This window comes from Scomber scombrus, chromosome 3 (genome assembly GCF_963691925.1).
Source record: "Scomber scombrus chromosome 3, fScoSco1.1, whole genome shotgun sequence".
Lineage (NCBI taxonomy): Eukaryota > Metazoa > Chordata > Actinopteri > Scombriformes > Scombridae > Scomber > Scomber scombrus.
Window position 1 is genome coordinate 1,661,926 of NC_084972.1, and position 15,410 is coordinate 1,677,335.

Consider the following 15,410-nt stretch of genomic DNA (forward strand, 5'->3'; position numbering starts at 1 on the left):
TTCTCACTTCACTTCAGAAAGATGTGATAGAATAACAAAGGACCCTGCAAGGGCAATTTGCACAGGCTGAAGAGAATGATTTTGCTTGGCAAATTAGCCCCTCATTTGAAGACTTGCCTTTGAGGCTGATGGAAAATGACAGAAATGGTCTTGTGTGAACACGTCTTCCTCCAAGCAAATCTAAAAGATAAACACATATCTACCTTTAGCCCGTCTTTAGAATACATCCTTTCGTCTGTGTGTTTCAGAGCTTAGAGATGTTTCACATTGTCTGTGTATCCTAAAAAAAATATGCTTTGATTGTGTTTTTGTGCTAACATTGAGATCTGCCTTCACAGCAGGAACAGACACCGATTGTCATCTGTGTCTTTGAGAAAAATTATGACATTGTGTTTTGAAAAGAATGTAAGTGATGTATGACCACTAATTCTTTCTTGCTCTCTCTGTTTTTTTCTGTTCTTGTGTCTTTCTTCCAGTGGCCATTATGTTGAAGGATGATTATTTTGTTCGAGGAGCAGGCCTACCAGGGAGGTTTAAGGCAGAGAAAGTTGAGTTTCATTGGGGTCCGAGCAACGGATCTGAGGGCTCTGAACACAGCATCAATGGCCGGCGTTACCCTGTGGAGGTAAGCACAATCTGCCAAGTGTTACTATATTATATCTGAGGGAAATATATTTGATGGAGAGTTTTTCATTTTCTTTGTTTTTCATCTTTCTGACACAATTCACTCTGAGCCTAGATCCTGCAGCATTATGACTTTACACAGTAATACAGTACAATAACCAACATTTTATTTTGTTACTGTCTTTGGTGTTTTCCCAGTAAGGTCTTACAGAGCACTGATGTTTTAGAGCAGAAAACATGGAAGCTTCATCAGCTGGTCATTAAAAAACGTAGATGTAGATTCTTTGACATCATCAATTGGTTTTTATTGGGAGTTATGGTGGCCTGATGTTTTCAGTGACCTTGTTGGTTACTGGAGCCAGCTTGAAAGTATGAAGAACTGGATACATTGTTGGAGGTGAGATTCCGGTCATTCCTATGAAAGTTGCTTAGTGGCACATGAAGCCAAACAAAAAAAGGCACTTCTAACTGTAAATAAATGACCCGGATGCATGCGTACCAGAGACTTTCCAGTTTAATTTCCAGTTCAGCCCTCTACTAACTTGAATAAGGATAAAATCATTTTAATCATGGAGCTCTTTGCTGGACTTTCTAAAAGATGGAGGGGCCACGAGGCAACAGTGGTGGGAGGAGCAACAATGACTTGGCGGTGACACCCTTCAACAAACACACTCCCAGATATACCTATCATTAAGGTTTAATACCTCCAGAATGATATTCTTCTAAATGAATGAGAAGGCAGCCACATCACAATAGACTCAGTTCTTGGACAAACAAGAAATGAAATATGTTAAGAGAGATGTTTGGGGGTTTTCCTTTTCACTTAATACAGTCAGTTTTCTTGGACTCACCACCTAGAGGCCATTCGAGGAACTGCATCTTTAAACATTTCCACAGTGGCTTCAACGTTCAGTAGTGGTGTTTATTACTTTGACGTATGTAGTGATAAATAATAAGATGATGTGATATCAGTCGGTAATGGGTTTTAATTATGGGGAAATGATTCTATTTTGTATGTGTGAATGGTGTCATTTGTTTAGCTGAAGAGATATAGCTAAATATATCAAAATCGTAGCACACTTGACACTATGCACATTACCAACATACAAGAGCTGTCTGCATGTGATTTTGAACTATAGGTTTAATGAGTTATCTTAGACATATAAAATCATGTAGAATTTGAGAAGCTTTACTTAAATGATACCGAATCATGGATCAGGATCATTTGATTTACTGATTTAAAATAGTCTGTAGAATAGTCCCATGCTACCATTAAGCATAGTCTAATCTATCTGATACACTTCTAAATGATAAGTGCACTTACAATTGTACATAATGCTTGTCTCAATTAAAAGAGCTAATCCCTTTTTATCATGTATAATGTAATGGTAATGCTACTCCACATATTTGTCCTGTAAAATGATTGCTTTAAAGAAGTGGGTATATACTTTAGTTTTTAATGCATACTTAATAAAGAATGCCATTACAGAGCACTACAGATAAAGCACTTTTATGTTAAAGTTTCTTTGGGTACGTTCAAAAAAGACATCAGGTAGTAATAAACTAAAATAGACTTGAATCTAAACACCAGGTCAAACCTCTCAGTATGGATTTTTGGCACTAAGAGACACTTTTACCATCCAGCTTCAACATCTACCAACCTACTTCCACATGCCAAGTGTGTAAATATGTGTGTAAGGGTATGTCTGAAAGAGTGTGTATTTACATGTTGTGTATGTGCATCTGTCAGTCTATTGAATGCTGAAATGTCAGCCATCTCTCTGTCTGGACCTCTCCTAGAGCACTGCCTCTTTGCTGCAGCCAGCCAAACAGATGAATATGTATTGTTTGACATTTAGTAGATCAGCACACTGACAGTTCAGCTTGATATTGTAATATTCTCCCTCCACTCCAAACTCTTTTTTTCCTCCCAAACCTTTCCACAAAGTTGCATAAAGGTGCCTTTATGTCAGCCGTTGAGATAGCCCTGCCAGGAAATGATGTATATGTCCTCACTACCCGCTTTAGAAATATTGCTTACCTGTCTGCAGGAGAGGAATTCAAAGATTCTGCTGAAAACACAAAAAGTTCTATATGAATGCATGACAAAGCTTTCTAGGGCTGCTGTTTTGAAATTGCTAGTTTTATAATATGCTGTCACAATTGATTTGGCAGGGAAACATTAGCGAGGAAAACATTCCATGTAGCACTTTTATGAAGTTCCAGTGAAAATCAAGCCTGTTTTCTCATAGTGACTGAGCCTCTTAGTCAACTATACAATTTCTCTAGAGACACACACACACACACACACACACACACACACACACACACACACACACACACACACACACACACACACACAAATACACACACACACACACACACACACACACACACACACACACACACACACACACACACACACATACACCTCTGCCTGATGCCAGATTCAATATTAGCAGTATGGATCAGCTGAGATGAGTCCTTTAAGGCCACAGCTGATACTGATATTTCTGCAGTGAAGCTCCTGGGAGATAAGATTTTGGGCTGATTTGATCGTTTCAAAATAACCATTGTGGTCACTATGTTGTGGAGCCTGGAGTTTGCAACAGATTCATTATAAACCTTTACATGGTTTGATTATTATTGCAGCCATTTATTTATTTTCTTAGCATTTTCTTTACTAAAAATTGTGAAATATAATTATCTTTTATTTTTATTGTCCTTTGAGATTCATAATGTATCATTCAAATTATAATGGAATCACCTTATAGCTTGTTACATACCATTTTTCAAATGGTATCAATTCATTTTTATTATTATTTTATTCTATTTCTTTTTTTTTTTTTTTCCTTTTTTTTTTTACAAGTGAACACTGTAATAGTCTATAATTAACACATTATCAAATTCCAGGTGTCCTTAGAACCAGACAGTACAGATCTTTAAATGTATTACAGTGGAACCTGCTTCTAGTGGACACAGTTATAGTGATCAGTCACTTATATGGATCAAAGAACAGAATCCCTCCCATACAAATGTTGGAAATAATTGCTTTAAAGTGAAGTAGTCCGCTCACACAGTTCATTTTTGGGTCTTTTCATATATGACAGCATATGGGGGAAAAATAAAACTATGGTAATCTTTTTTTCTTTCTTTCTTGCTTTACTACCATGATGCTTAGCAGCTGAGGCACCATTATTAACCTGCTGCTGGCTACTTACCTGAGGCTGCTGCTGCCTGCACATTGAAATCATGATGGGGGGAAAAGACAGGCATTTTCTCTCAGTGACAAACTGCCAAAAACAAGCCAACAAGAGTTAGCAGCAGGTCATTGAAAATGTCCTGGAAATGCCATGAAAATATGCTCTGTCGCATTTCTCACTGCATTGTGAGTGCTCTGGGGTCCGTGCATCTGTATATTCACTGGGAGGGAACATCACATGGTACAGCACACACATGTCTACATGAAGGATCAAATGTAAAGAAAATAATTCAATGTGTAGGTTGTTTTAAACGTATATATCTGTGGTCAGAGAGGAAGCTGACAGTGAGTGAGTGAGTGGAGGAACAGACAGCGTGGTCTCTGATGCTGCTTCATACAGACACCAGCAGTGAGATAGGACTGTGGTTTGGTTGCTTTCTAGCCTGTGGTTCAACTTTACTGCCTGCCTGCTACATAACACAATGTCATCTATGCAGAGAGAGAATGGAAAGTAATATATGGACACACATGTATGCATACACACACACACACACGCACACACACACACACACACACACACACACACACACACACACACACACACACACACACAGACACAGGAGGGGAGGAGTACCTGTAATTGTTCTCTATTTTAATCATTTCCTTTATGCTGTAGGCCTATATAGGCCAATCCTCATCCAGCCTAGCCCTTTATTTTTAGGCTTCAAGTTAAATTCTTTACCTACTTCTGCACATAGTTCATGTTTTCAGTGTGAGCTAGTTTAATTTATTAGAGATTATGAGAATGAGGACATCAGGAGGTCACTTTGAATGTCTAGCTTCACAGAACCTAAAGGTTGTTTATATTGCTGCTCTGTTCCATCAAACACTTCCAAGGTTGCCACAAATATGTAATGTGTATTTTACATGCATGCATTGGTCCAACAGGGTTGATGAGGTCAGCCATTGTTCATCATTGCTGGGAGATAGTACTTCAGTTTACAATAGCAAAAAATGATTCAAAACTGAAGCGTAGTTGTTGAATCAGCTGTGGTAGGCTACAATTTCTCTCTCATTGTTCAGTTGATCTGAATTCAGTGTGAGTGTGATGTGGTTTTCCTCAGCTGATTTGAATGCAGAAGCTGAAATTCATACAGTTCATTAATTCATTCATTCATTCATTCATTTATTCAAACCTTCATTTTTCCAGGGTAGACCATTGAGAGCAAACTCTGTTTTTCAAGGACCCTGTTATAACAATACACATATAAAATACTAGTAACAATAATTGGCAAATATAAAAAGCAAATATGAACAGATAAGAAATAAGTAATAATACTTATACAATAATATAAAATATAAGAAAGCAATGTATAAAAGCACATAATATGAAAGACATTTAGGCAATAAAAGCTATATATATATATATATATATATATATATATATATATATATATATATATATATATATATATATATATATATATATATATATATATATATACTGTATATATATATTTATAGTTAAAGCTAAATTAAAACACACACATTTACACTGCCCTGTGTGAGCTAAAAGAGATTTAAAATTATTAAAAGGGATAAGCTCGTCTAATTTTACTATCTTCTATAAATTGTTCCAATTGTGTGGAGCGTCATATTTAAAAGCCAATTTCCCAATCTCAGTGCTAACACGTTGATTTTCAAGGACCAAACAGTCTTAGGACCTAGTGCAGTGTGAAATTGAACTAAAATTAATAAGACATGTCAGGTACCCAGGAAGTTTGCCAAAGAGAGCTTTATCTATAAATAGGATGCAGTGCCGTTCCCTTCTTACTGCCAACCACCGCCACCAACTTTCTCATAAAGAATACAGCGATGAGTTCTAAAGCCATCCCCAGTGATGAACGTCAGAGCAGAATGATAGACTGCAATAGAAGGAAGAGCTTTAAACACTTCAACTTTCATAAAAGGCTTCAATGAAAAGCTCTGAGTGCCTAATTTGTTTGCCCAGCAAGGTGCACTATGATCAGAGGCAGAGGGAATAAACCCAGCATTTTCAAATAAAACCTGATGAAATAAAATGTTCATTAACATCAACACATGATTCTTTTCCAACCGAGGTAGTGGTGGAACTTTGAACAGTGGGTGAAGATGCAGTATGTGATAATGATTTAACTGTTTTTCAAAACTTTGCTGGATCTCCTTTATTTTCACATGGTGCAGAGGTATAAAATGATGGTTTGGCAATTTGAATAACAGTAAGACTTCTATTATGTTGCCAATCAGAGGATGATCAGCATCTCTTTCATGTAACATTTCAGCAGTTCCGAACATAATTAGTCCTGTTTTTGACTCTGAATTTCTCCAAAAAATGAATGAAAGGAATCTCCCACCTGAGTAGTGGCAGGTGTGTAGGAGAAAAGTGCAATTAAGAAATGAATGAATGAAAAAAGCTCCTGCAGACTGTCTCTCTCACTGCTGTTTATTTCATTAAGTTGCTGCAACATTTCAGTCTATCAATCTATATTGATATTTCTCTAATCTTTCTAATTCTCATATACTATTTTCTGACAGGTGACGCACAATATGTGTACTAACCCAAGGTGCTCATCAATCAATGGAATACAATTGTTCTAAATATTTAAATTTAATCTGGGGAATCCTGTCAATCAGGAACCATTTACTTTTTTTTCTTCTTTTTTTTAATGAAGTAATTATTTGTATAAGTCCAATTAAATACACTGTAGGTGGATAAAATATTTATGTGTATTATTCTTTTGTGGTTACACCATTTGACATTTTCAGGAGCATTCAGTCTTACTTTTGGTTAAAAAAAAATGGTGCAAATGTCATTTCAAATGATATAAAACCAACAAAAATACAACATGTAAGACATTTTTGAATTGCTCATCTTGCCAACACTTATTTGTCACTGACCCTTATATGGAAGTGATGGGATGCTGTGTGTAATAGGCCTGATGAAGGTCGGATAGACCGAAAAGTTGCAGCAACTTAATAAAACAAACAGCTGTGAACAAGACAGTGTGCGGAAGCTATTTCTCATTTTTAGACTCTGAATTTCTTAAAAGGTGCATACTTGTAGGAATCACCATGGCAACCCCATAATCAAACAAAGATGCTTGTTCAGGAAAGTGTGTAACATTGCCTTTGACAGTGATACGTGGTTTGAATCGTTGTCATTTTGTGTCACGGATGTATGCAGCTGGGCAGTGATCCCTGAAGCCAAAAGGAAAAACTCCACTAGATTTATAATGCCGCGCTCTATTGGTCAAAATAATATCAGGCAGTTTGGCTTTTCCTGTGTTTCCTGGATCAGACTGAGCAGGGGAGGAAATAAACTGTGTGAGATTGAATTCATTGTAGAGATTTTTTAAGATTATCAGAAGATAAATGATAAAAACCCAATAACTAGTACTTTTGCAATGTTATTTTTTCCCAGACAAACACTTCCAGCCAAGAGTTCAGAACATGTGGGCTTAGACACAGAGGTAACAACAGAGACAGATAAACAACTTTTCACAAAAATGCCAACGCCTCCTTTCTTTGCAGGCTGATCACACTGAAATAGACTTTTTAACTTTGTTTGACAACCATGTTTCAGAAAACACACAAATGTCAGGGTCAGTTTGTTACATCCAGACTTTAATACAGTCCATTTTGGATACACTTCCTAGGCCCTTGTAATACAATAAGATTTGAATGCTAAAATCAGCATTCAGAGTTGTATCCACATTTGAGACACTTAAAGAATTTCAATTGGTGCTGTTTATAAGTTGAGAACCTAGTGACAGGTTTCTTTTTCAATTTAGTTTCATGGTCTTATGATGTGCATCCTTTTGTGGCAAACAAACAGTCTGAATTATGATCCAATTAGAATCTTGTCTTAATGAAAACATGACACACAGCATTCTATATATCCAGACTGAAACAGTTTAGCTAAAGCCCTTACAACAAGTTAACAAAGTCATTTCATATTTATTATTTATTTCCATGTTTCTCATTCTCGCCCTTTAGATATACAGTATGATATGAGTTGTATGTTAACATGAAATGTGAGACTGGATATTGCTGTGTAGGAGACATGATTTCAGGTTTCAGATTTCCCACCAGTGAGCATATAAAAGTGTGAATGCATTCGTGTTGCATATTTAGCCACACTAGTGATGTGTGTCCAGGTACTCCAGTTTGTTCTCTGCTTTGGCCCAGACTGAAGAATCATGATGAATATTGGATGGATTGAAATGAAATTTTGTGCAGACATTCAAACCCACAGAGTAGCAGTCCTTATGACTGTGTTGAAAGTATTAGCTTACATCTAGCAAATACAAAGTTTTCAATTATTCTTCAAAATGTTTTAATACCTACTTGATGGATTTGCACACGATTTTAGTTTCAATCACAGATTAAACTTGACTTTTTGTCTTTGTCTGACTTTTGAAATGTATCTTTTCAGTGAGACGTCTTGTGTGCAAAGTTCACATTTTGTTTTGAGGGCAGCACAACAGGGAACACATGCTGTGTCCCGAAAATAGAAAGAGTTCATCCTCTAGGGAGCTGGATTAAATATGAGCAAATTGTGACTTACTGGTGGCTTTAAGTGACAGGTCATGAGGTCACGAAATAATAGGATGCGTGATCCTCTGGGGATCAGGAATCTCCACATCAGATTTCACAAAAATCTAGTCATTAGTCATTTTCTTTCCCGTACTGTTTTATTTTATATTTACATTCTCTCTTTGTAGTTTCTTCCATGTTTTCTTAGTTCCCCTTTTTTCAAATGTTCCAGTCTCCTTTTCTTTTCATTCCGTTGTTTTCTTTCTTTTTTCTTTCCTTGCAGTAGCTCTCAGCAGCTCTCTGCGTTTCAGTGGGTGGTGGTGAGGAGTGTTCTTGTGCTTTCTCTGAGCTCTCCACATGAATGATGTATGATTTACAAGCCTTGCCATTTAGTAATTGTAGCCTAATAGGGCCCTTGAATGGCATGATGAAGTAGGGACCCACTGATCCCTTACCTGCTGTTTTAAACAGTAATGCTCTGGTTAATATGCCAGGCACAGCCCTGCCAGGCAGCACAGCACACGTCTTCAGCTGGAGTGTGTCACCCAGCAACACAGTTTCACATCACAATGCCTCATGGTCATGTGGTCTACAGCGCAATACATATTTGTTTCACAATAACAAATATAAATATGTTTTTATTTTGCTTATTTTTTTCTATAGGCCTGCATCCACGTCATGTGACTGTTGACCAATGTTTATTACATCATAATCTTCTCTGATGTATATGACGTTTCATTTTTTATTACAATGATTTTCATTCAGTCTTTGTATTGTTGCTATGATAGTTGCTATGGACACATGTTGTTTAAATCACTGTCTTTGTATTGTGTAGTTATTCATTTCATGACTGAAACAAACATCACATGCATTCATTGAACAGAGATGAGATAAATATGGGTGGGGGGAATGATGAACCCCCTCCCTTACTACCACTGCTGAGCTGCCCTTGAGCAGCTCACCTGCCCTTAACCCCAGCTGCTCATTGGCCAGCAGATTAGACTGTGCTGCAGTTGTATTGGATAGCCTCCAGGTAGGAATTTGTACATATATACTGAGAATAAAAGGAATGTCATCCTCCTTTTCTCTTTTTTTCACAGACACAATCTTAACAGGCCAATAGAAAAAAATAGACCGAAAAAAAAAAATGTAGCCATCTCAAAGCTTTTGAGATGTTATTGTGAAACTAATAAAACAGCACTCATCCATTCCACTGTTCTGTGCTTTGCATTGAAATTGAAAAACATGAATGAATTTACCCACAGGTATTCTCAACCACAAGTTTATGTGGTCGATTCTGAACCGTCAAGCCAAGCCCAAGGTCAGCTGGCAGTGAAAATACAAATTTTTACACAGAAAACACACACACACACACACACACATAGGAGCAAAAAAACAGTGGAAGGAGTATCTGCATTCATTGTTGCAGCTGATCCTAGAAGCATAATGTTTAGAAGCTGAATGGTAAATAGACTTTACTTATATAGCACATTTCTAGTCTTTTTGCCCACTCAAGCTCTTTTACACTACATGTCACATTCACTCATTCACACACATTCATACACTGATGACAGGAGCTACCACACAGGGTACCAACCTGCTCATCAGGAAGAGACGAACATTCACACACATGGCATAGCCATTGGGAGCAAGGGGTTAAGTCTAAATCTTGCCCAAGGACACATCAACATGTGGACTGGAGGAGCCGGGAATCGAACCACCAATGTCCTGATTGGTGGAAGACCCGCTCTACCTCCTGAGCCACAGCTGAATCTGACCATGCTCTACAGACGGCTAGCAAAACAAAACCCCAAAAATATGTAGTAAATACCAGCAACACATTTTTCTTCACAGTTTGTTTGTTTTTTCCATTTGAATTTGGCAGCAGTGTTTCAAATTTGCAATTTGACTCTCATTCAGTGCAGCCATTGAATGACTTCCTGTTGATATCAGACTATAAAGTAGCTTATTTCTTTCTCTGTACTATCATCCAATAACTGCCCAAAATACTGCACAGTCAACACAGTGCACAGTGTATTAGGACACGTTCTGATGATACATCTAGTCCATGATATGTGTTAGTCTGCATAGTCAAAATGAGATTTTCACAGGTTCATTTGAGCACAGTAGAAATTATTTGCTGAAAGTTGACATCACGTTGTTTTCTGACACTTTGCACACTCCACTATTCAATTTCTTTACAATGGGTTTATAATATCTCATGATTGCTTTGCTTGCCCTGTAAAACTCCACACAACTCCTAATTAAACCACAATATGATTTCAAAAAACAGTTCTCATTTAAAGCCAAAGTTGTGAGCTTTTCAACCAACAACAGTAATTTCTCACTAGAACCTTCCAACATCTGGCAACAGAAACAACAACACTGCACTGATAGCCCATGATTAGATTCATGGCAATTTCAGTTTGAATGGCAGAGACATGTTTTCTTTGCTTTTAAGGTCAGTAATTAATTTAACCTGAATGCAGATGGGTTTTGTTCAGTTTTTCAGTGGTTAATGTAATAGATTGGATTAGATTTATTTGACATAACAAAACAAATAACTTTATTGTAACTTTATTCATATAGTGAGGAGAACACATTAAAGTAAAAGGATTACACTGTGTTCCTCTTTCAAGGTAGATATCAAGATAGCAACTTCACTGTCCGAACGTGGCAGCTTTTTAAATATGTGCTTAAAGTATACTTACATTCTGATTATGGTAACAGCTACATGGAAGTCATAAACTCACACCCATCAATGACTGTCATCAAAATCCCACACTAGAGTTTCAGTTCACTGGAAGGGTTTTGCAAAGGACAGCACTGTAGTTTTCATTCATGTTACCATAAATATGAGATCAGGCATGACATCTGGAAGCATTCACCTGTATAACACCAGACACTGAACATGCTGATATTTATTAAAATATAGGCCCTAGTGTATCAGTAAATCAGTATATCTGTGCAAGGCTGCCTCCCACAATGGTGCCTCCCATGTCCACCCCCACCCCTCATAAAAGCAGGTGAGAATGCTATCAGGGCTAGCTGGCCGAGGTGCTGAGCTATCCATTCTGCCTGACTGCCTCTTGCCAAGGCTCGTTTTTATCTCCACCCCGTCCCAAGCCTCCCAGACGTGATAAACGAGAGGAGCGAAGGATGAAAAGATGGAGGGGGGAAGTGATGAGTGTGTGTGTGGCGCTCCAGAAGTTGCTATGCCAGCTTTTACCCACCTGCCTAGATAAGAGAGGCACTGTAAATTAACACGCGATAGGGGGGCTGAGAGCATGGGCAGGGTGTGTGTGTGTGTGTGTGTGTGTGTGTGTGTGTGTGTGTGTGTGTGGACTGGGGGGCTTTGTACACTTATTCACACACATATATACGCACACTTTGCTTTGCCGTAGGTATCACAGATAAAGATGTGTCATTGATGAATGGGTTTTTATTTCCCATCAACCTTTGCTGCGTGGGAAATGGAAAGCGCATCCCGGCCCCTAAATCATCAGATGAATAATGATAACACCGGGTAGCAGTTTTCATTTCTTCGCGCTATTTGTCTGCAAAGCGCCATATGCAAACTGTTTGTTTCTATCAGCACCTGTAGTGTTCGTGTGTGTGTGTGTGTGTGTGTGTGTGTGTGTGTGTGTGTGTGTGTGTGCGTGCGTGTGTGAATGCTGAGCTTCCACAAACTGTGTTGCAGATGTTTAAACTTGTGTTTAATCACACTGGAGGGCAGTGAGCTCCTAATTCACCCAACACCAACATGAAGGGTGAACTAAAGGGAGGAGAAAATTCAAAGGTACATCCCCATCTTTCACTTTTAATATGAGCAATACACCATCCTGACACATATTTATAACACAAATTCATACTGTGTCTTTGTTACCATTAGTGATTTCCTGACTGTGAGTTCTGAGATAAACTGCATCAGGTTCAGTGTGCTTGGCACGAATACCATCATTCATTTGGACTTGTAAACTCACACCATAAACTTTTATTTGGCATATATTTATTGAACAATCAAAGACACCTCAGTGAGCTGCCATCCTCTGAGCGTTTTACTACTGTCACGACTGTGCAACACATGACCATTCATAACAACTCCTGAAATCACGTCAACTAAAGCATGGATAGTGATGTGGGATAGGCCATGAGGATACGAATGCAGGTGAACACACATAGTGAAGACAGTGAAAATAAAATACACTTACACCAGCCAGCATGTCCATATTTGGGCTGCAAATATTGGTCCCACGTGGGTTTGTCTGCACTTTCCATGGTGGCCCCGCCTGTGTTTTCCCATATGGGCTTCAAGTGGGTTCTGACTGGTTTTCAAGTGGGGCCCATCTGGGTGAGACCCATGTAGGCCCCATATGTATCCCCATATAAGGTCTAAGTGGGATCAGAATGGCCCTTAAATGGGGCCCATTTAGCCAGCCCACATGGGCTTCACATGTGGGGCCTATGTTTCTGAAACAATATGGGGCCCATACATATTGTCCTGTTTATGCCCATGCCCACTTACATCCCTTATGGGGCACCCTTATGTGTCCAGTTCAACCCATATTGATTTAACCGTTGTGGGGCCACATGGACATGCTGGCTGGGATATATTATTGATTTACTTGTACGGCAGCAAAAAGTTGGAATCCATGAAACATAGTCATGGTGTGACCCTGCCTGGATCAAACTGATAGGAGGCAGAACAAGCCTTAGGTGCCTTTTAACCACACATTGATATATTATTGATGTTATACTGATTCATGGAAAACTACCTGGCCCCAGGTGTGCTACTTGGTCAATTACTTTGTTGTAATTTTATAAAATCTTCACCACTCAATATTTGTATATGAATCATTTATAAAGTCAGTAATTAGTAATGTAGAGGGTGTCGCTTGTAGTGATTAACCTACAGAGAATCATTACCTGGCTCTGCTCCACAGAACTGTTTTACATCTTTCAGCTCTTTGTTTTGGTTTGAAGGCCTGCAGCACTTTAGTTTGGTCTCACTGTTCTCATCAGCTGCCTTTTTAGAACAAAGGGTCTAAGAACCCACTGCACACTTCCTGTCAGCACCAAACAGCAGACATACACAGTTAGACAATAGCTGGAGAACTAAGTGATTCATTTATAATTTAGTCATATACATTGTCTTATATTGCATTATAGTTGACTAAATCTACAGTAGATTTAGTGGATTCAAATATAATGAAGTGTAATGGGTAATGTATTTTTTTAAAGTTTGTCTTGAATTTCTGAAGTCATTATTACTACTAGATGAAATGAATCCTATATTTAGCTGTTATTAAATGATAGTAAGGTTTGAATGTGCAATACACACAATTGCTTCAAGTTTGTTGTGTTTTAGTATAAATAGTAGTAGATAATCGCACCACTTGGTTCACAAAGTGTCTTGTTTTATACGACATCAAATGTGAAATATGTCCATATGTTTGCTCTATTTAGTTATTGTCTCGTTTTCGGCAGAAAAAAAAAAGTCGATGAAACTATGACGAAAATTATTCGTCAACAAAATTAACACTGATCCTCCACACCTTATCTCCTCACCTTGTTAAATAAAACGAATAGAAGAAATTAACACATAACATTGGTAGTGGATGTAAACTGTGGGTAGAGGAATTGTCCAATATGAGGGCAAGTCCTTCTGGGCTTTTCTCACTATCTGATGGATCTCTGCTTGATTGTTGGACTTGGAAACTCAACGTGGGACATAAACTGTGTTCAGTATTATGAGTATTGTGAGCAGTTTTAACAGCAGCACATACAGCTGGAGACTTTACTCTCTTGTTTAACAGCTTTTGGATACAAAGCAACTGCAGGCTGTGGTGCAAACACTGTCCATGTCTACGACCTATCACTGGCTGTACCTAGCCCCAGTCTGGGCCAGCTTTTACATCTGCAACATTTGCATTGATGACTGTGTTCAAGTTACATTTTGGCAGCCTCAGAAAGAAAGCAAGAAATGTTTCCCACCATATGCCACAACCTTTCAAAAACATGTCTCCTGACAAAATACTCCCTTTATACTTTTCCTTCACCTTCAAGTGTCTCCTGGGACACCTCTATCACCCCAGGATGTCTATCTGAAGCAGGAGGAGGTATTTGGGGGCCCAACGGTGCTGCCTCGACCCCACTCAGAGTGCCCTGGGGGACTGACAAATCTGAAGCAACATGAGCAAGGCTTCATGTGAAAACAGATGACACAATATACTGCAGTGTACTGTGAAGTTAACCTGGTTCTAAAGAAGAATCTGCATTCAAGATTCTCCTAAAGATGGTAATGATCAGAGTGTACTCCTCTGGTTGCCATTTTTGTTTGGGTAAAGGAATGGAGATGCACCTCGTGAAACAGCTTTGGCTCTGGTTTGAACAATCTACCAATGCTGTTGTTTTTCTGCTGATGACATGCCTTTAACAGCGTGCTTTGTCGAAAAACCCTACTGAGTTTTTCAAAAATATGCTTTTCTTCTTTAGAGCAAATCTGTGTCTTATTTCTGTGACTGGAACATCATCATTAATGCAGAATCCTCAAACGTAAAAACGACATTACAGGAAAAGCACAGACTGGAGATGAACACAGCTCGATCGGAAATGTATGTGCACGTCTTTATAAATGTTTATTTTTATGAAAGGAGGCATAATGTCTGTATGTGTGCAGAGTGCATTTGTATATGAAAGGGAAGGTGAAATGATGCAGGATCACATGAGGGACAGGAGAGGATGAATATTGAATGAGTGGATGCAGTGGGACTGTACTGTTACACTGACGGACAGGCAGAGCTGATGAAAAGCAGCATTTGTTGTGTTCTCTAATGTAGAGCAACACAGGTAAGTAAATCAGTGTAACTGGATGTTGCAGGCTAACACATGGACGTGCTCTGTACATAACCACATTATGGTAATAGGGGGTTGTTTTTCTGTGCTGTTGATCTCTTTAGTAATGCTATCCTTGGAGTTTTTCTTGTCTCATTGTTATATCCTGTCTTTA

At 38.4% G+C, this 15,410-nt stretch overlaps 1 protein-coding gene across 1 annotated transcript in view; it reads left to right on the forward strand.

Annotated features, from left to right (window-relative positions):
- Positions 1-15,410, forward strand: part of ptprga (protein tyrosine phosphatase receptor type Ga) — a 472,388-nt gene that overhangs the window by 297,207 nt on the left and 159,771 nt on the right. Inside the window, exon 4 of the mRNA XM_062416078.1 lies at positions 477-625. Within this exon, the coding sequence (XP_062272062.1) occupies positions 477-625 (149 nt within the window). The remainder of the gene's footprint in view (positions 1-476; positions 626-15,410) is intronic.